Source organism: Prorops nasuta, unplaced genomic scaffold (genome assembly GCF_024137725.1).
Source record: "Prorops nasuta isolate Cenicafe-Biocafe unplaced genomic scaffold, Cenicafe_Pnas_1.2 PNAS00038, whole genome shotgun sequence".
Taxonomy (NCBI): Eukaryota; Metazoa; Arthropoda; class Insecta; order Hymenoptera; family Bethylidae; genus Prorops; species Prorops nasuta.
Genome location: NW_027116835.1, coordinates 159083 through 180986, shown reverse-complemented (window position 1 = coordinate 180986; position 21904 = coordinate 159083). Strand labels below are relative to the sequence as shown.

General features: G+C 37.9%; 2 protein-coding genes across 2 annotated transcripts; both read right to left on the bottom strand.

The window, feature by feature from the left end:
* Window positions 1-4747: 4747 nt before the first annotated feature.
* On the bottom strand, window positions 4748-6522 carry LOC136783831 (uncharacterized). The gene is made up of 8 exons (XM_066744133.1): window positions 6502-6522; window positions 6323-6440; window positions 5992-6256; window positions 5547-5681; window positions 5364-5469; window positions 5188-5300; window positions 4962-5094; window positions 4748-4876 (listed from the first exon to the last, which is right to left on the bottom strand). The coding sequence occupies exons 1-8, from the start codon at window positions 6520-6522 to the stop codon at window positions 4820-4822; spliced, it is 948 nt and encodes a 315-aa protein (XP_066600230.1). The 3' UTR covers window positions 4748-4819.
* Window positions 6523-8220: 1698 nt separating this feature from the next.
* Window positions 8221-10543, bottom strand: LOC136783909 (uncharacterized). The gene is made up of 9 exons (XM_066744273.1): window positions 10399-10543; window positions 10172-10291; window positions 9966-10083; window positions 9506-9770; window positions 9003-9125; window positions 8807-8912; window positions 8622-8734; window positions 8422-8554; window positions 8221-8340 (listed from the first exon to the last, which is right to left on the bottom strand). The coding sequence occupies exons 1-9, from the start codon at window positions 10540-10542 to the stop codon at window positions 8293-8295; spliced, it is 1170 nt and encodes a 389-aa protein (XP_066600370.1). The 5' UTR covers window position 10543; the 3' UTR covers window positions 8221-8292.
* Between the last annotated feature and the right edge of the window lie 11361 nt (window positions 10544-21904).

Here is a 21904-nt window from a genome sequence, read left to right as displayed (position 1 = left end):
AGAATTAAGACGCGATATCGATTACGCTTCCATTAGTTAGCTTTGAGAGAAAAACTCGTTGGTGATTTTTTATAAAGAGTTATTTGGAGTTGTGCAGCAAATGTACACACGAGTACCCATATATACATGCTATAATGCTGCATGTGCCTCGATCGTTGGAGTAGTCGAGGGGTGGGCCCCGTAAAGCCAAAGGATATGCAGATTAACGATTATCATATATTTTTCCAACTTGACACTTATAGTTCATACTCGCTTCAATGTGTCATTCGTTCAGCTACATTACGCGCCTTTTATTTTCGTACCTTCCAGGTGTCACGACCTTACGAAACAAAGGGAGAATAATAGAGTTTACAACGTGTTGTGACATGCAACCTACTCCCCTTTTGTTACTGTAAAATTGCACCTTGCATTTAATCATTACCAAACTGGTAAAGTTACTTTCTGCGCGCGTTTTTTTCTCTTTCTCTTTTTCTCACTCTTGTCATAGGGCATATACCTCACAAATAGAATCTTGTCAAATTTATATATATATATATATATATTGCATGCATAATTCCTGTATTCGTATTCCCTGATTTTAATTCAATCGGTGTATCAAGTGCACCTCTGATCATATTTCTGTTAAATCCAAAATATGTCGAATTTCCTCGAGGATCCGAAAGAGAAATTTGTTTAAAGGATTAAAAAATGTTATTAACTGCATGGTTAATATTTTTGACGCGACTCCTCTTGTGAGTTTGGTTCGCGTGGTTATGGTATACCTTTAAAATTGCATATTTATTAGAGGCGTTCTTGAAAAGTTTCAAATGTGCATACGCGCAAGGTTTCAGAGTGTCTCGCAAGGGAGACAGGGTTGTGTGTGGGGGGATCGAGGGGCGGAAGGAACGAAGGAAGGAAGGAAAGGGCGTGATGAATCTTTACGATTAACACATCATCGAGGAAGATCCTGTTTAATCAGCGCGTGGTGAGGACGCCGCAGGGCGTCTACATTTGGCTCTGTCGCTGCATCCCCTTTAAAAGCAGCGAGAGAACACCCCGCCATAAATAACAAGCTTCCAAAGTGCCCGCGAGTCACGCGGGGATGACCAAGACGGTAATTGTGAGTTAGACTTTACCCCCCACCCCCGGGACTCGCCGCCGGCCTCTACTGAAGTCAATGCTTGCGGTAACGGTACCGATCGCTACAATTTTCTTCTTGTAATAATCCAAACAAGTCTCCCTATATGCTAAACTGTCAAATCTTCCTAGATAGTTACATATATTAAATGACCAGAGCTCTGCTCAACAAACATGCATATACACTTTGCTTTGAAAGGACTACCATAATTAATATACATATATTATTCCCAATAGGGAAGCATCTGCCTGCAGATAATAGACACTATAGCGATTAATTCACGCATGTCCTCCTTATATCATAAAGTATACACAAAGACACATGTTTTTGCTATCATGATCATTTATTCGAACTTTCCAGTAACGGGCCTGCATGGCTTATCTTGTTCCAGCACACTGCCTATACCTTTCCGTTCATTATAACGCGCCATCTTGCGAAATAAATAAAGATTGATGTTTTCTATGAGGGAAGCCTGTGTAAATACAAATGCTACATTGCTTAATTATACCTTGTATGTACAGATTTGCGGTATTCGCGAAACTCTTGATTGGGGAACAATATAAGTTAAAGTTGAGGCGACTTTACATTATTGCTTTTATTATGCTCAACTTTTCCCATGAGGCCATGCGGCATGCAGTAGATATATAGGGAAATAATACGAAGACTAGCTGATCTTTCGTGTAACATATATTTTACAATGTCCATATCGTGCTCGTTTTAACCCAAGAACAATGTGAGAGGCAGGAAGAAACGTACCTTCCAGAGTCGGTTTGGAGCTCTACAAAAATAGCGCCTCGTCTCGAATCGCGAAAGAATATATATATATATATATATATATATATGTAGCGGCAGTATAGTCGCGCTCGACAGCGTCATTCGCCGCTCCTACGATATACCGCCCGGCCCGTATTTAGTCTTTACCATCTAAAATATAAACGTCAAGCATTAACAGTAAATTGTGTGCATACATAAATTTCTGAATTATTAGAGAGCTTTCAGGAATTATAAGTAGCTTATATTTCCGATGATCGAGAGAGAAATATTTAATTAAACCTACTACTTAATTAACTTTTAACGGAAGGTATACGTTTAGAGTTTCGGTATATAATAAGTATTGATCGCGTAATTATAATTTTACCTGACAACATTGCAAATCTACAGCATTTGATCTCCTTTTTATTTTTTCTCTATTAACTTGATTAGTTTTCTTATCCAGAGAGAGCATAAAACATACAAATTGTATATATATAAATTATAATATTCCTGATTAGTTATATATATATATATATATATATATATAGGAAGGATTCCATTCGAATTTTCTTAGAAGGAATGTGGGTTAAAGAAAAACTTGGTTAGAGAAGAGCAGAGTGAGAGCTGACATAAGGGTTGTGTTTTCTCACGAGATGAAAATGTCCATGAAGGATATGTTATGGGATAGAGTATTTGCGTGGTGTCTGTAAAGGATCGATATACATATAGGTATACATATATCGCGTTTAATAAGTACAATAAGTCGCCGAAGCGGGCCGAGGGGCCCCGATGATGGGCGCGCGCAACTCCGGTGAGAGAAAGATCGGTTGAGGGTTATATCAGTGCGACGCGTATATGTATACTATACATACCTGCGGTGCTAGGGTGGGGTTGTAGGGTCGTAAAAAGCGGGCCCTACTGCGGGAGCTCGGGCTATAAACAGCTTTTTAACCGATGCCATCCGCGCTTACGCTTGAATATGCAGCGACCACTGACGTAGCCGTCGCGTCGCTCTTATTCGACCAGGACAATTAATATTGATTTTATTAAAGGCAGCTTTTTCTCATTGCTCGAGACAGTCACGACCAACTGTCTCGTCGTTCCTCCGGACTCGCGTTTTTTCTCCTCGTAAGCTCCGCATATGGCGGACCCGCGCCGACGCGCTAATGAGGCAGATTATAAGATAACAGCTGAAGATATTTCATCTCGACGCTACGGCGCGACATTTTTAATTCAAAAGATTCGCTCCGTGCCAAAACATTTGGCCAGCGCGAGCGTAAAAATAACGACTCACCAACCACTGGTGCATGAGCGCATGCAGGATCGAGCCGGACCGATGGTGGGAGCCACTGTGTGCCACTGGAAAAACACGAATAATAACGTTTCCATTTCACAGGATATTTTTTGCAAACCCCTCATCCCCCTCTCAACCAGTCGTATAACCTATGGCAGCCAATTGGCGTTAATAATTGACCAAGCTTCCCTAAGCCCTTCAGGAATTCATCGCAAGAACCACCGTCTTCAATTAAATCGATCGAATTAGTTTTTAGGTTTGCATAGTTCGGTTTATTGAACAAAAAGAGATGGTGAGCCGTTGAGGTTTTAGCTACATCTCATCCGATGCAGAAGCATTTAATGCCCGCGCGTAACCAATCCTATATAGTTTAAATGGAATTATACTGCAGTGTATAAAGCGTCGATTAATAAACGTATTACACATATAGATATATTAAAAAATTCTTTTTTTCGCTAGAGCTACGAAATTCTATCGGCATCGTGTGAAAATGTTAAGGATTAAAAAGTCTAGCTTATATATATATATATATGTCATGCACGGACTTTCGTAAGAAATTAACGGTGCAACATATTATCACGGCAGTTATTAACGATTCTTTATGGCTCTAATTATAAAACAAATGCTTCCATGATCGTAGTACATGAAACGCGTAGTGTTTAGAGCACCGTAAATCAGGCTCGTTAGCCTGACACGAAGAAACTCGCAACGACTATTTTAGTCACTCTGACCTAATTAAATAAAAAAAAGAGCTGGACGTGTATAAGCTGGGCCAAGTGATTAAGGACTCGGGCCTGGCCTGGGGGATAATACTCACCTATTCAGACATTTATGTTAGGTTTCTAAAAAACCCGTAAAGCCTGAAACAAATAGCTTCCACTCTTTTTCAAACAAAATACATACAAGTTTAAATTATCTTCATTTTACGTAAAACTAAACTACGTAGCTACCACGTCAGTTGTATGTTAGAATAGACAAACATGAAATATTTACCTGGCACACTTATACATGATTTCAATGACTAGCAAAAACTTGTATTTAATATTATTTCTTACATCTTTAATCTTCAAGACTCATTGCTGGTTTGGGGAAATGTCTCCCTTGTGTTTACATCTCATCATCCATCTTGTCAACCGTATCTCTTTTACAGCAGCAATAATTAAGTCTCTTCAAGTGATATTCTTTCTAAAATATAACACTAAAGCAATTACAGTTAATTATAGCATACTTTATGCAGTGGTCTATAATCTTCTTTCTTTCCAGGGGAAAAAAATCTCTCCCAGCTACTGTAAACCTATAAAATATTATTGTTTAATCGATGCAATTGATACTCCCTTTGCGTCTCGAAGAAAAAAAAGACCAAAAACAAACAAAAATACCAGGATATATCCTACTAAAATACGAACATCTTCCCCACATACTGAAAAATACTGATGTATACATTTTTTATTTAGAATATGCGACTAGCTTTATTAAATATGATTTAAACACATATCATGAAACAAATGTTTTCTTAAATATTCTTATATTACGTTTTGTTTTTTCTTTATTTTTTCAGTTTCATATTTCGTGCATCCTTATGAGATATACCTGCTTTTGTTGCTTTTGTGCGTCAAGAAAAGTCAGTTACACACACTGATACAAACATATTTTTATTAATTATATTTAACCTTTTTAAATATAAGAAAATATGATGTTGCAGATTGAATTACCTTCAAGTAGAAAATAATTTCATTAAAGTTAAAAAATAGTTTAGAAATAAACGTATATATATATATATATATATGTAGGCTGTACCATTTTTAATGAACTGAAGGAAAGATAAAATATTTTGTAGATAGATAGTCCATGCGGTACATTATAACATCTAATGAGCATTAAAACTATCTTTTGTGAAGCTGGTGGACAATCATACCATTTGGTAAAAAATCTATGAAACAATATCATATAATGATAATAAAATCGCTTCAACTATTTCTAGGATGAACGCGATACTCAAAAACCTCTTAATAAAACTACCTACATTTGATTTGATAATTCATCCATCAAATTAATAAACACTTGTCCGATATAACAATTTATGACCATAAATATTACAGCATAATACAAGTGCGATACTGATATATAATCACGCAACTGAAACATAATTATTATACGTAATTGATAAAATATTTATTTCAATGACAATAATAAACTCACTTGAGGATCAAAAAATTGCAGAAATGAGCTGCCCAAATATATCACAAAAAAAAATAACTGTGACAGGCTAGCTGGCAAGTAATAAGCATTTACTAATTTGGTAAATCTGGAAAAAGTACAAATAATTTAAAAGAATCAGCATTAAAAGTACAAGAGTATTTAAAGCAATGTTAAATCACTGACTTTGAAATTTGATTATGTCGTTGAACGCATAATACAATCGACTTGTAGAAACAACCCTCCTTAAACGGGGTACGATCTTGTTTGTTCGCTTGCAACGTAAATGCGTTTTTAGGGAAAATATTTTGTAATCTATAACTATTAAGGCAATAACAATTAATGACAAAAATTGATAAATAAAACGTTATTAGAAGAATTAAAATGGAATAGTCCACAAAAGTTTCGTTATTTATAGTCTTATATGTATAGAGAGTATATAATAATATGAGAGAGCATTCAAAGAAAAATCACGTGTATATTTCTGACAGGGATATTTGAGAGAGAAAAAAAAAAGATTGGAAAATATCGAAATTTATATTCAAATAATGGGAAGATTTTCAACCAACTTTTGCCGTAGGTGTAGTATGTGAATTAACCATTAGAAATCTTAGTCTAAAATACTTTTTACCCCAGAACCGCTGCCATTCCGCAGAGATGCTGTAATATAATCCAAAAAGCAGCTTGATTACCGATTGCGAAACACATTACTACAGTGATTACCAGAAGGTTGTAGAACATTAATAAAGCAAAGTATTTCTCTTCGTCAACAATATAATAAGCCTTAAAGAACAATGTAGGTTTGCGGGTTTCATTTAACGGCATTATCATATCAATAATTTTTGGTATAAATGGAGTTGCCACCATAAACATAATATATTGTGTAAAAGACATTACTGCGCATCAAATCAACTCGTTAGAATTTATTGTATATATTGATAGAAGAAAATTTATACATTTACCTACGAGTAATTGACTAATTTTCCACCCCTTTTGGGCATAAGCTTCTTTTATTGCTAGCTCTTCTTCAATATATTCCAGAGACCAATCATCCGTCATATAATTCAATATTAATCTAAACTATAGTAGGAAAAAATTACACTTGGGCATAATATTCTTATCTTTTCTTGTTTAGCATTACACAGACCAAGACATTTAACATGCACGACTAAAACAGTTCCTTTGCATTCTGCAAAGGAAAATTAGGTAAACGAGAGCTACGTGATCTAGAAAGCATTAATGTGCTATTTTGTTTTAACAAACTTGTACGAGTCGCTTACTTCGTCGTCGTTGGCGTAAAAACTAATTGAAATGAATAAAATCATAAGAGTAATTGATGTTATCGGTAGCATTTCAAGCATCTGCTTTGATTCAAAATTAAAGAGAAACATTTTTAACGCCTAAAATGAAACTTCAGTTTGAGTAGATAAAAAAAGATAATTTCTTTCAAATCGAATAAGAAGACTTAACGTGCAGAAGTGTTTGTGAAAAGGTAAGAGTGTTTTAGACGGGGGTAAGAGGCATTCGTTCAATCAATATTTGTCCCAATGAAAAAAGAGCATAAGTACAATACCTGTGAGATAGAAAATGATAAATACGTCAACAAAAGTAAAAATCTACTTAAGTATTTAAACTTTCGATCAACGAATGGCCAATTTCCTCCTAAAACCAAATAAACCATGGCATACTTGAAATAAGAATCAAGACGTTTTTGCATGGTTGGAGGAATACTATCTAGCCGCAATCTTAGTAGATACTGTGTCCACCGAGAACCCTTCGCCGTCCCTATACCTTTACCTTCATCGCGCGGTCACCCTTCCCCCTTTCATTCTTCATAAATTATGCCGTTACTTAATAGCACATTTTCTTAATAGTATAGGAAATAAGAGCGCTATAATATCATGGCCATCTCCATGCAATTATTAATCAATAATTACAAGAAAATTGTATCCATACCATTTTTTTAAATAAAATTATCTAACGCGCATGCGAGAAATAACGCTTCTCTTTCAGGTGAATCATCCAGTCTAGAGAACGTTCAGTGAGTGAAGAGACTTGAACCGTGCCACTATCTCTTATTTCATCTAAGGTATAATATATTTTTATTGATGTGTGATCTGCACTAAATTGATTTTTGTATAGATATAGATATAGATATTGTAAGGAGAAGTGGGGAGGGGGAGAGAGAGAGATATCTTATGCTTTTAATTGAAAAATTAATCAATTATTTATTTATCATAAGCTCTATTTTTAACCGAACATGATATATATCTGTAAAAATCGCTATACTACTGCAACTGAAGCGACCAAGAACGATTTAAGAGCTAAACAAGACACAAAACTTTAACAACTAGCAAAATTCCCGTGGGTAAATGATGCGGACAAAGTTGAAATTCATATCAAAGTGTCTCTTATTCTGTTCAATTAAAGCAACAACTTTGAAGTAAAACCATGCATTATCTTTCGCCTACATGACTAACAACTTGTTCTCTCTCGCAAAGTATTCCTAGAAACAATATCTTCAATCTTTCTATCAAGTTGTCACAAATTATCAAGAATATTCTACTTTCCCTTATAATTATATATCGAAATTGGTGTTCCAAACAATAATATAAGAAAGAAAATTCAATGGTAGTTGAAGATTGAAATAATCTCCTTATTTCTAGTGCAATCAAAGATTCGAAACCATCACATCACATGCAACAATACATATATATAACTTTTTCAAATAAAATATTAAATTGAATGGCACATGCGCATGGTTATCATTAAAAGTGCTCTTCGCAGACTTGGTTGATGTTATTTACACTATTCGGAATTAGTCAAATTAAAAAAGACACGTATGTATATATATATATATATTTTTTTTTTACTTTTCATGTTACAATTCCAGGTATTCTTTTTAGTATTGTAAATTATACATTTATTATTTTCAAATGCTTCTAATTACGGCACAATAGGATAAGACAGTCTGAAATACCTGTCAAATATGTCGAATAACAATTAAAATGTAATAAATATTGTTGTCTTCCTAAAAAAGGATATATAATAAGGAGCTTACTCTGCGTAGATTCTGACATGACAAAAAGTATACGTTGAAAGCATTGATTGTACATGGCTTTGCACTTCTCATTATAAAAATTGGCAATAGCTTTTGTATTTGTGGTGAACAGGTGTACCATTGGCTAAAATATCTAGAAAATAATTATATTAGGCTTGTGAAGAGAGTAAATTTTGTTATTGTTTTCAGTAACTACCTACATATTATCTGAAATTTTTGAGCTCAAGTCTATCAATTTTTGTCCCAAAAAAGATCCTATCAACATATACGATAAGATACCAGTTACTTCAGCTGCAGCTTGGATAGGTAAAGCCTGTAGAAAATAATTGCACAATTTAAAAGTAAAATTAACTTGTTAGAATTTTACGTGAAAATTTGTAATTACTGTTATGTCTGAGATTTGTGCTAATGGTGGACTTAACATGGCAACGGTTAACAACGACGACATACCAAATATTGGCGCATAATATGCATTAAGAATGTCAGCAAATCTGTTAATAAGAAAGACTTAACAATTAGTTCCTAATTCTTCAAACGAAAATTTATCACTTGGTGGTATGGTATAAAATTGTTATACTAACTCCACAGCTTTTTGATACCGAATTAGGCATAAAGTAATGTTGCGACGATAAACTTCATCTTTATATCTTTCCTTATTATTCATCTGGCAAGTATTTCTCGGTATTGTTCTCTGCAAACGATATCTGCCAAGATAATTGGTGACTTGAAAAATTTAATTACAAGCAAAAGTCAGATAATCAGAATAATAATAATTTAACCATCCAGCTGCAGGCGCGATTGTGTGTGTGTGTGTGTGTGTGTACAAATTTCTATCTTTTACTGTACGACAAAGGTAATATATGCAACTCAATTTAATCAGCGTACATCCCTCGAGTGAATCGATCGTAACTTGTTTATATCTGTAAGCATGTTGATGTATTGTGCAAAAAAAAGAAAGAAAGATAAAGAACTTGATAAGCGTAAAAGGTAATTTTCGCGTTGCCCGTAGCTGGTAGGTTAAATCAATACAGCTAGATATAAGTTTGGAAAAAAGAAATATTGTTTATAGAGTCCTGTTTCTTACCCTATCTCGTCAAACATTCCATAAGCATGTGCTACGTGCACTATAAACATAGCTTGATTCGCTATACAAATAAGGCCTATTATCGCAGCTATTATGCAAATGTAAAGCAGGACAGTATAGAAGTATTTTTGCTTATCAATGAAATATTCGTCATCAAACGGAGTTTGCTTCTGACGTGTTTCATTAAGCGGCAAAATTATATCCAGAATCTCGGAATAAAAGATACTGGACAAAACGAAAGCTATGTATGCGATTACACAAAATGCTACAATACAAATAATATTCCTTATCATAATGTACAATAATGTTTAAAATGCAGAGTCGGCAGTATGGAAAGCTTTACTCATCCGAACTGCTTGTATTACTCTTTTAATGTTTAAAGAGAGAAAGTTTTTTATCAGAGAAAGCATTTCCGTGCTCTCGAATATAGAAACGGTTTCATTGGTGAAAATATTTTTACCAGTCATATATTTCGTAAAGTTAAAACTCCATTCTGCGTAGGATTCCTTAATCTTCGTTTCCTTCACGCCCCTTTCCAGAAGCCAGTCATCTCTCATAAATTTAAATATTTGTTTATTCTTCAATAAAATATTATTTCTCTTTAAATTTATTCTAACTAAATCTTTAGCCATTCGAATAGCTCCAAATCACATTTGATTTACTTACTTTATCAAGATTGAGCTCAAACATAACTAAAAAGGAGAAAATGGCCAATGTTATTGATAGAACTGGAATAATGCGAACTATATTAATCAAATCGCTTCGATTCTGGTAAAGAGTCGCACACTACAATGGAATAGAAAATTTGTCAAAATGCTAAAGCTTGGCACACAATAATCATTAATGTTTTTAAAAATATTATATATAGAGATATAAATATAAGAACATCAGACCTGAACTAAAACACTATACAGACAAAATAAGCTGACGATAATTCTTCGAATTACAGCAGTTGGTTGTTTCTGCAAAGGCCATTGTCCAATAACCGAAAGCAAAAACTCGTTTAACTTGTAGTAATAGCTGTGATGGAAATCCATGGTTCCCTACGGTTAAACTCCAACTAATTTTCTTCCATAGATTCGTCCGCGGTCCGTATGTTATAAAAGTCCCTTTGCTTCGCCCTCTCTTGTCATTCAATATTAATGTACTTTCATTCCCTTAGCGGAGCAAAGCACTTAACTATTTAACGTTTAAACGCTTCTCGCCACACACAACACTAGCACTACCTTTAATCCATACAGCGGATAATTAAATATGCATGCATGCATGTGTAGCAGTGTGGTTGGTACAGGAAAAGCAAACAAATAAAATGTTAATTCTTTTCCTTCCAACGAAAAATTATGACTGTTATGCGTACGTTTCACCAGGCAATAGATATTAAATACTTTCATACTTTATCCCCTTTCGCGACATCGAGAGTACAGTATTTTTCTCTTACAATCAACTATTATTTTATTTAAGAAAATAATTAAATTCTTCTATACATCACAGGGGCTAAGATAATTTATTGCGTCGAATTGTGTGTGCAATCTCCTTCTCCTCATATACATATTGCTAAAAGGTAGTAGCTGTATTACGGATACCTACATCCATTCGATACAAAAACCAGTTAGGTTGTAATGAAGCTGCTGCATTACAGCCCGAGGCAAGCCAAAATTAATTTCATTTCTACAGCCATGTCAAAACTTGCGATATCTCGACAATGTATAGAACGCGAATCACTTTCCATTAAGTTTGTATTATGCTAAATAATTACGTCTTTCTCTCTCTCTCTCTCTCTCTCTCTCTCCCAGGTTTTATAAACTTATGGTATTAAAATGAGATTCAAATTATTATAATATTGTACAGAGAGGGGGGGGGGGGGGGGGGGGAGAGAGAAATTGTAACAGAAAGAAAGCGCCCCATCACGTTCCTAACAGCCATTCGGATACTGGTGAGTGGCAAACAAAGTGCCAACTGTTCTAACGAATTATACCGGCATGTAGCTGCAATATGTGTCAATCAGAGGATACGCATATAGATTCGAGATTTTTCGCTGAATGTTGTCAAGTTAGACGAACTTGTCTATCGAGGAGGTGGCCAACACTCTGCCCGCTGCCATGATTTTGCCTGCGGATATCCCGATCGCGATCTATTTCGTGCAACGTCTAATACCGTCGACATCGTAGAAAACGTATATGTATATACGGATAACTATATAAGTAGGATTTGTTGGAAGAGCAGAAGAGAGCTCAGAGCCCACAGCACAGAAGAAGTAATATAAGCGGGGAGGGGGGGGGGGGGGTGGCAGTTGGGCAGTAATGCAGTGTACATACATACGCTATAGAGTTTACAGTGATCGCGAAGACAATGGGATTGTCGGAACTCGGACGGTGGACCGCCGCACCGCGCCGCGCCGAGCCAGCCATTGTTTTTGCCAGGCGCTGCTTTTTACACGTATTAACACGAATCGATACGGAAAAGATGTAAACTCGAGGCTAGCCAAGAACAATAAATACAAGGCCTTCTTCTGAATCTAACGAAATATCCTTATCCTTATTCTCAACATTCTTCACGAGAAATAATAAATATTTCACGTTATTTTTCTTTCAGGCTTAAAACACGATCGAGGGTATATGTATAATATGATAGGATCAAGGTACAAACATTATGGTCCTTATTGATGGAAAATATATTGGAATGTAAGTTTGAGGGTGAAAAAAGCAAAAGGAATCCTCGTTCAACATTTGCCTTTATGAGGAGCATTTAACGACTCTCCTTAGGCAGGCTCGATTCGGCCGGATGGTCCTGGTGCAAAAACAGCGCCCTTTTCAAGATGCTAATTGCTTGGCGTGATTAGTCAACGGAGTCAATCGCCACTGGTTCTTTGCTCCAGGCAATGGCGTTCTTCAAGCAGGATGATAAAGCGTAAATCAATCCAGTTGTCTACGATCGTTATGAGAATAGGATTTCGGATACATAATTGGAACAACGACCACTTGATCATAGAACTATACATCTTTACACAGCTGTCTCCAAATTCGACAGATTTTTCAAAGTTTTATATATGCAGGGTGAGGCACTTAAGCCCCTCCAGAATATGGATGCAGAAAGACGCGTATCTCTTTAACAATGAAAGATATTCAATTTTTGCATAGAATACCTTTTCGAAGCCTCTTAATTGTTATTTGCTTTCAAAAAGATCCTATGTAAAAATTGAATATCTTTTATAGTTCAAGAGATACGCGTCTTTCTGCATCCATATTCTGGGGCAACTTGAGTGCCTCCACCTTGTATTGTATATATATAGGTATAGGTATACGTACACACATACAATCTTCTCATTCGCAGGACTCGAAATACAGGTATTCGTTAAATCAATTGTAAGCTTACGAGTAAAAGTCAGCAAGATGAAATCCACAAGAGTTTAACTAGGAAATAATTTAATAGCTAAAGTGAGAGAAGATGATTGAGATATTGCGATTCGGCCAGGGCGGTATTAAAGCCCGATGCCTTGGCGAGCCAGCCGGTGTAAATCCGGTTTATAACATTCGATGCTTCTCATTGAAAGAACGAAACAACGTGGCTTCTGTTTCAAACCTAAAGAAAGATCTCGAGAAGAACACTGGCACCATTGCACTAAGGTACCGTCAAGAACGTACGTAACACTCTTTAACGTCTTGTATTTCCTAGTCAAATCTACTTGGTTGATGAAACCTATAGACTAATTTTTATTCAGTTCTATATATAAATATAGGATAATTTAACAGTACAAGTTGATGCGAACTACCAAATATTATTTGTCCTTTTTCGTGTAGTGCAATTTGTTAATAAAGTTATCGTTCATATATAGTACACAGTTATTTATATATATATATATATATATTGTAACTGGGCGAAATAAGAACTTGCCCAAAAATAGAAATCATTAAAGTCTATTTCACAATTCAATCGGAAAACGCAAACAAAGAAAGTCTTGGGTCACCCTGCCAGGATTCACGCGGACTTATTATACATCTCACCCACTTTGCTCACACACTGCACGTACACGATAACGCAATAAGAGCGGAAAGATAAGAAGGGCGGGTTCGGAATAAAGGAATAAGGGCTGGTCGGTTGTCGGGACGGGAGCAAAGACTCGAGGAATTCAGGAAGGATGGGAAAAAGGTAATACCGGCGGTGCTTCCCCGAATCCTTATCCGAAATACTCCTACTCTTGGTCTGATTCTCAGGAAATCCTTATAAAAATTAATATGTACGATACGGTGAAAACTGTCACACGGCAGTAAACTCGACGGCGTAACAAGATGTGGTCTTTCTTCCGGCTCTTCTTCAGATTTACCCAGTCCCGTCTTTCCTTATTTGCATATTAGGCCAATCAATTGCTCTGATTGATGGATGACAAGAGTGTGATCCTCTTGATCCAATCAATGATCACAGGATCGATCCATGTTCCACTCCATTCCGGTATTCGGCACGAAACTGGGTTGGCAGCAATGCTGGGAGATGAGGTGGTAGCTCTGCCTCTCGTGGCGCGGCCTTTGAATGCTTCGGTGTGCTGTTACTGCTAACGCCGGTGGGAGAGTACTACGCGGAACGAGGAATTACGGGGACGGAACGGGAAAAGGGGAAAATATGTACAAAAGGGACGGAATGTAGGGGAAATATAAGGGAAGATAAAATAGCATTCATACTAATTTAAACATCGCATTTACTCTTCTCCCGTGTGCGCCAATTCCAAGCTCTTCTTTAGAGAACTACATAACCGACACACGGGAGATTGTCCCTCTCTCACTCTATATACAAAAAAAGGGGCATCAATATTGACAACGGTGGGTCGAGCGCGAGCCGCGACCTCACCGCCTTGTTGTTACGCTGCGTCGAGCCGCGTTATAATACCGCCATACTCTGCACGCAACTTAACTAAGTCGGAAATAATACGCGAATATTCCGACGGGGGGAAAGCAGGGTGGCACCAGTCCACGCCGAAGGGCCATCGGGAAAAGAAATATGCTTCCTAACGTCGTATGTACCACGTTACAATATATATATTTATATATATAAATATAAAAAGCGTAATATTATAAAGAGAAGCTATTGTAGGTAGCGGGTGAGGATGTATGTGTCGGTGTAACCGACATAGCGAAATAGGGGGGGGGGGGGGAGCAGTTCCCGCCGTAACATTGGGAGAAGCGCTTGGAAGCGAGGAGGCTGGTGGGCCTGAAATAAAGACGTGTGCTCGAGTGCTAGACAGAAAGCGTAAAGCTTGTGTTTTTTTTTTTAATTACCTCCTTAAATGAACCTTCTAAAACAAAGAATTATCCTACACTATACATATATCGTCCGCTAGTCCTTTCATGTCTTATAACATAACTATTTATAATTTATGGGGCTAGTTAGGATTGGCTAATTATTAAGTTGAATCGCAAAAGGAACTTTGCAGGCTGGGGATATAGAAAAGTAGAAATGTACAGAGAGAGAGAGAGAGAAAGAAAGAAAGGAAGGTCATTGTGTGAGGCAAGAGAAAATTTCTCTGTGTATAAAACGCGCACAGTAATGTTGATTGCGAGAAATTCAACGTTGGTTTCTTCACTGCCCACGAATCTGCCTCCTTACGCTTCTTGTTGTCGCGCGACATCACGTTCCAAGATGTCGTCATAGCTATCGGCTATTCGGTATACAAGTTACGCTTCTTTACTTCGATCCCATAACGCTTTCAATCTTGACATTCTACCTTCTTTTATTCTTGTACGACCCTCGTTATAACATTAAGGTGCCATGTAGATATGAATTATTTTAGAAAATAACTATAACATGACTGTTGAAAGGATTGATTCCCCTCTCTTTTTCAATAAATCTTCATTAAACGAATTGCTCAATGACAGAAAATCTAGAGTTTCTTCGTTAGTTCTTTATGCTAGCATGCAGTTTTAAGATTTTGCAATTAGTTTAGTTTTTCATTTTTCAAATGAAATTAGTACAAAATGTGATACATACATATATATATATATATATATATATATATATAGTCCTGGAATTAATTACAAAATTTATGTAGGTAAAAGAAGAAATCAATGATCGGTCGTTTAGGCTTTCTCTGGAGCGGATGAGTACCCAGAAGTACCTTATTATACATTTGTAAGGGTAATATTCGTCTCGGCGTTTATCGTTGATATGGACCCATCGCCACAAGGGGGGAAAATATCAAGATTGTATCGTCGTGACGTAGCAATTTAACGTATTACATAGATTCATTGTACACTTGAACCTTTATCATCAAAAAGGATTAATTTGTCAGAATTTGCATTTATCATTTCATGGAGTCTTTTATCAATTGTCCTTACTTGCTGGTTGAAATCGAGCATAGTTTCGAGTCATTTTAGCGAAAATTGTCGCGCCATGGCGTTCTAAAAGCCTAGTCGAGATGGCGACATTCTATATAAGATTCCCTCGAATCGGCTGCTTGTTTCGTCCCAAAAAAGATTTCTCTTCTTACACACAGATTCTACCTACAGTATTCCAGCTATCTCGATGCAGATAAATCTCCCTCTCCACTCCTCCCGTCGTTCTTTTACTTTCTCTCTCTCTCTCTCTCTCTCTCTCTCTCTCTCTCTCCTCTTCGCCTCCTTGCACTTGGATCTTCGCTGTTGTGTGTGTCTTCTTGTTATTCCCTTTACACTTTACTACCACCGTGTATCAGGCTTCTCACCTCTTTTCTTCTCCTTTCTTTCGATTTGCACCACACTTTCCTTGTTCTTTCTTTTTATCAACCGTTTGTATCTCCCTCACCAAAATCGTTTACCGAAATTTTTTCATTTCTTTTCTCATTTTGGCCCAAACCACACCTAAGAATTAAATAGGAAGCCTGCAACGTGTGTCGTTTAAGAAATCCATATTGAATCGTTATTCAGCATATAAATAGTATAAACATATTTTATTTGTTTAACACGTTTTGCCATCAATATATCTATTTTCAGCCTCTCTCTCTCTCTCTCTCTCTCTCTTGTCATTGCGCATCCTTGTCGCGAGCGTCGATCGCTGTCTCATTCTCCCCTTCGTCGGCGTTCTCTTGCTCGTTCATGCGGTTCCAGGTCGATCCGAGTGTGCGTGCGTGCGTGCGTGCGTGCGTGCGTGCGTGTTTTATTACCGTGAACGGTCGGCATTCTTTCTTCCATTCTCCCTTTCTTTCTTTCCGCGGAGAACCTCGCTGACCACACTCGCACGACGCGTGCGTGATGTCCCCCTCCCTCATCCCCATATAGAACCGCTCTCGCCACCCACCAACCTCATTTGATTTAGACCACCACACATATCCCTTCTTCTCGATCCTTGCCATCATCCTGCTTGCTTTTTAATTCATCAGGAATCCACTCTTGACAGCAACCCGTCTCTCTTCCCAAATAAGCCACATACTATGAGACTCTCTTTGACGAAAACGCACTCGTAAATAGTATAGGTATATTGCTCACAGACGAACGCAGTATAGGTAACTCGAGTACCAGCTTTCTACTTTTTAGCCTCTTATACTTAAAATAGCTCTATTCCGTGGATAGAGTTTCTTAATGGGCCTCGATTGATTATTTTATCATTTCGAGGCTTATCGTACGCCAGAGGATTTAGTATAATACTATTAAACGAATCACCGAGAGCAGAAAGAAGCGGAAGTATATATATATATATGGAAATACGAGAAAAGTAACAATAACGAATGCATACAATGAATAAAATGAAGAGATGAATAAATAAATGAATAGAATTTTTGAGAGGAATAAAAGCAGAACGCCCTATTTATTCGGAAAGGGGGTATAGGAATCGCCGTGCAAATCTTAAACAAATAACTCTGGAGGAATCTCGCAGGCGAGCCGAGCCGTAAAACAACGCAGTATTATGCGAGAAATTCTCGCGTGAGTCTCTGGTGAGTCCGGTGGCCGGGGGCCAATGGGGTAGGGGATGGGAGGGGTGGTGGTGCCTGCTACAAACATATCGAGATCGCATCGCGAGCAGCAGCGGACTTTTAATCTCGCGGGGTGGGATCTGTAGAAACGGTCATCGGGAAACACCGGTGGTTAATGCCGATCGTATCGGTAATGGAGGATCCGGCAAGCAGAAGGTGCGACATCGGCCTTAACGAAGAACAGGAAGACAAGAAGGAAGGGAGAGAGAGAAGCGGAATGTCACGGCAGGCTGTTCTCTCTGTCACAGTGTTCCAAGCTGGAAGGTGGAAGCAGGAGCCTGTAGCGCATTTATATATATATATATATATATATATATACACGTTACTCTTTAGTGTGCGGAGAGTGCGGAACGGAGAAGACGCAGAGAGAACTGCGGAGTGCGGTTGATGGTACTCGTTATCCCAACTGACTGCCAGGTTCCGAGCGGTACTCGAGAGATATCTTCACGGTTCGGTATCTCGGGTTACAGATCTAAGCTAGTATAAGCACCGATGCCTCGGGAAAACTGCTCGCTGGATCCCGAAAGAAATGCTGCTTGCTCAAGAAGTAAATAGCTCGAGAGATGACAAGAAAACTACCCCCTCGTCTCTCCATCCCTTTCTATTCACTCTCTCTCTCTCTCTCTCTCTCTCTATTCCTCTTATCTTACAGACGACAACTAACACGCTACATGCACCAACCAAGCTCCATCAGCCTTTCTTAGTCGATCCAACTTTTTAGCCGGATTCTCTTTATTATATATATATATATATACGTTCTATACAACTTCATCCGTAAAGAACTTACTTGCCAGCTTTTATTACCCTACCATTATGCTTATCCTTTCAACTTATTTGATTGAATCTTCATATTTTTCAAAGCTATGTGCTACGCTTCATTACAGCTATATATATATATATATATCCTTCCAATTTATCCTTCCCCTTTTTCTAATTTCTGCATTATATAGAAATCATTTCATCATATAGGATGAAGGAAATATAATTATTTTAACAAATTGTAACGCGGATGTTTATTTTAGTTGGATGTATCGGGTCCTAAGTTATTTCTATTCCGTCTCTTCGTCTTTTTTCTGTTGGATCTTTTCAGCAGCTATGCACAGAGTAGCAGACCAGAATCATCCCCCCCCCCCCCTCCCCTTGTGCTCACTCTTTATGCAAACCTGCTTCGCCTTCACGAAGGTAAAAAGAATAAGACGAAGAGATGGAGAGAAAGAGACAGAAAGAAAGATGAGGGAGTGAGAGTGAAAGAATGGACCCTCGAACCACCAGGAAACAATCCTTTTGTTCTTTCATCGTCGTGCTAGTTTTCTACCCCACCATCCGCCATGTTTTTTTTCTTGCTGCGCGACGCCATGAAATATCTACGAGATGAGCGATCGATCTCTCACCGACGCGACCGACGGACAACCAAATCATCCCCCTCGTTCACACATGTACACCGAATAATCCTTTACGACTCTCGAGTCAAATAGAACCAACGATATGACCTGGATGAATATTGTTAAATTAATGTACTCCTATCATTTACATTTTCTCTTGGTCGCTGTGTAACCCTAAGAACATTAACCCACTTACAGGTAATTGCCTCTTTTGCTTAATGGTAATTTACGCAAGAAGGGTTAATTACAATTTTTCAAAGTCTCGGTGTATGCGGTATATGTATATAGGTACTAGGTATTAATCGGTCATCGGTAGAACCGATTATTTCTTCCAATAATGTTTCACTGGACACTTCAGTAGAGATAGCGGAGTATCTGTAAATTGTTGCGCGCGGGGAACGCAATTATCTTTACCATATCCGGTGCATAAGGATTAATGAACTGGTGCGCGAGGATTGAACTATGAACTATCGAATAACGGTCAGTGCGTGTTTCCATCGTGGAATAGCCGAGGCGTTTAACGAGCCTAGAATCTCGTTTTCCACGCATAATCGTTCCCAAGCCTCTTTTTTCCGGGGTGATATCGGTCGCGCGGCCTGGAAGATTTTTACTCGATTACTTTCGTAGCGATTGCTCTCACGCTTGATGCTCGCGCGGTGTGGAGAGAGAGAGAATACGTGCATGGTGTACTGGGCAGCCCTGGCGAGGCGTACATACGCGCACGTGGTTCGTATATATATATAGTAATAACGTAATAGGGTCCCCGCGCACAGCTACCCTCGGTTAATCTTGGCTGACAGTAATGATTAACGACGCGCGAGCGATCTTGTCCGACTCACCTGTCTTCCACAATCGTGCAGGGTTAAGTGGAAAAGCCCCAGTGGAGGAATGTTACATTCCAGGCTGTTCCTACGGGGGCTACGGGACGCCGAAGATGAATAGACCCAAGACAATGGGAGACGCGCGGACGAGTGTTTCTTGCGCGACGGGATTGGGCGGAACAGCTAGTTCACGTGCGGCTGCAAATTTGCATTCGTCCAACCCTCCACCCCTTTATAAATCACTTGATTCCACTTCTTCTTTTTCCACAGCCCCCCCCCCCCCCTTCCCCTCTCCCCCGACACAATTCTCAGTATATATACCTCTCGATCCTTCTCTCTTCGACGAGGACCGAGCCAACATATTGTCGTATACTATAGCTTTTAGAACCGCGCTGCAATCTCTAAAAAGACCGAGCCTTCATTTTATTATGAGCATCGTAAAAGCTTTTTTATAAGCTCGATAATGACTCATAAAAAGCGAAATGCGTGTTGCACTACGAACGTAGACTTACGTTAATGTTTCATTAATTTTATGTGATTTATCTGCATCTACATGTTTCTTGATAAATTCATTACTTTAGATTTGAGGGACAGGTACGTATACGTACGTACACTTTCATTGTTTCCAATTAACTTGGATGGTTCGTGAATCGCACGTCTTTATTATATATATATCAGTTGAGACAAGTGCGAAAAGTAGATTTGATTTATATCGAGTAGATTATTTCTAGAATTATTATACGATTCTAGGATATTTTCTACTTCCGCCATATAAATACTAGCAGATTTTTATTAATCGCCTTTTTCACGTACGAGCTGAACCTATTCCTCTGAAATAATCATTGTTCGATTGCTGCCGGCGGGATTTACGAGTACTTAAAACTAACTATTAAGACAGCTGCAGTCTCGGTATCTCTGACATTTGCATTATTAATGCCACGCATTATATAGATGCGTTGTAGAACTCTATCTACTGAAAAGGGGAATGAAATTGAAATAGTGTCGTGAGAAAATTACGCGACGACATGTAACTTTTAATATGAATCTCTTAATATAGCTATAAAGCACTGTACGTTTATTTCAAGTTGCTCGCTCGTTCAATCATTTTCACTCTGAATTTTCGCTCTCTGTGATAAGGAGAAAGAAAGATTATCAATATACGAATGAAGAACACAAATTACATTGAAATAATTGCAGTATTTCAACTATAACCAGTCGTGATGATGTAATGTTAAATTTAGCAGTAGCTTCCAATTATATGCAAGTCATAGTACTAAAGAACAATTAAAATAATTAGCGAAAGATTTGCATGAAGCAAGATACAGTGTTCACGACTGGAATATGTTCGTGATCGTGACTAGCTCAGTGACCTTTATATATATACATATATATATATATATATACCGGCAAGTCGACAAGCTTCGACGAAGAAAGTGTTTGCCTTTATCGTTGTAGTAACGTCGAGTTACGTCGCCGTTAATGTAAACTCGGGCCTTTTTACGGGGACCGCTGCTATTCCGCTGCGATACTAAAACGCGCTATTGAGTACTATAAGGATCGGGGATGAAGCCCCCCCCCCCCCCCTCCCAACAATCCTTTCTACGTAGCTCTGCTACAGTGACTGTTCTATAATTTTATAGCGCTTACTTTTATTTACCTTTTAATTAATGGGCCATAAATTATGGGCGACGAGTCGTTAATAGCGAAATCGCGTTTCTAACGCCCCTGGCAGCTATAATGCGTGGCGCGGCCCTATCTTTCCCAGTTCTTTAGGATGTACCATAAAGAGAGAGAGAGAGAGGGACTTTTGGAGTATTCTGTAATTCGCTTGGCTACATGCCGACACTGTTCGCGAAAATGGATTAGTGCCCCTGCAAACGGTTACCGCCGTTACAATCGGTCACGGTGCTAGAGAAACGCATACAAAGTCCGAATAAAGTTTCGAAAATATATATGCCGTGTGGATCTCGTAATAATTTAAAACTTTGCCGACTTACGTTTGTAATTTGACACGCGCTCATTATGAATTATCATATATACCGCAAGAGATATAAACGATAATGAAATTTGAGCTAATTGATTTTCACTGAGGCCGAGCGAAATCCACGTGGAAACCCCATGAAAGCAACGTTTTCATCTATTTATATTTTTAAGTAATAAATAAATCAATATATATATATATATATATATATATATACGTTACAAGTGCTTCGAATATAATTTGTGTAGTAGCTAGGTAACTACTTGAAATTCTCTATGAAAA

Coding starts and splice junctions, on each gene's coding strand:
- LOC136783831 (XM_066744133.1), bottom strand. CDS start 6,522: ATGTTAAATGTCTTGGTCTGT. Junction 6,257..6,322: donor AATTAGTCAATTACTCGTAG/GTAAATGTATAA, acceptor TTTGATGCGCAG/TAATGTCTTTTACACAATAT. Junction 4,877..4,961: donor CCTTCAGTTCATTAAAAATG/GTACAGCCTACA, acceptor TTCTACTTGAAG/GTAATTCAATCTGCAACATC.
- LOC136783909 (XM_066744273.1), bottom strand. CDS start 10,542: ATGGATTTCCATCACAGCTATTACTACAAGTTAAACGAGTTTTTGCTT. Junction 10,292..10,398: donor TGTATAGTGTTTTAGTTCAG/GTCTGATGTTCT, acceptor ATTCCATTGTAG/TGTGCGACTCTTTACCAGAA. Junction 9,771..9,965: donor CTTTACGAAATATATGACTG/GTAAAAATATTT, acceptor TTTGTATTGTAG/CATTTTGTGTAATCGCATAC.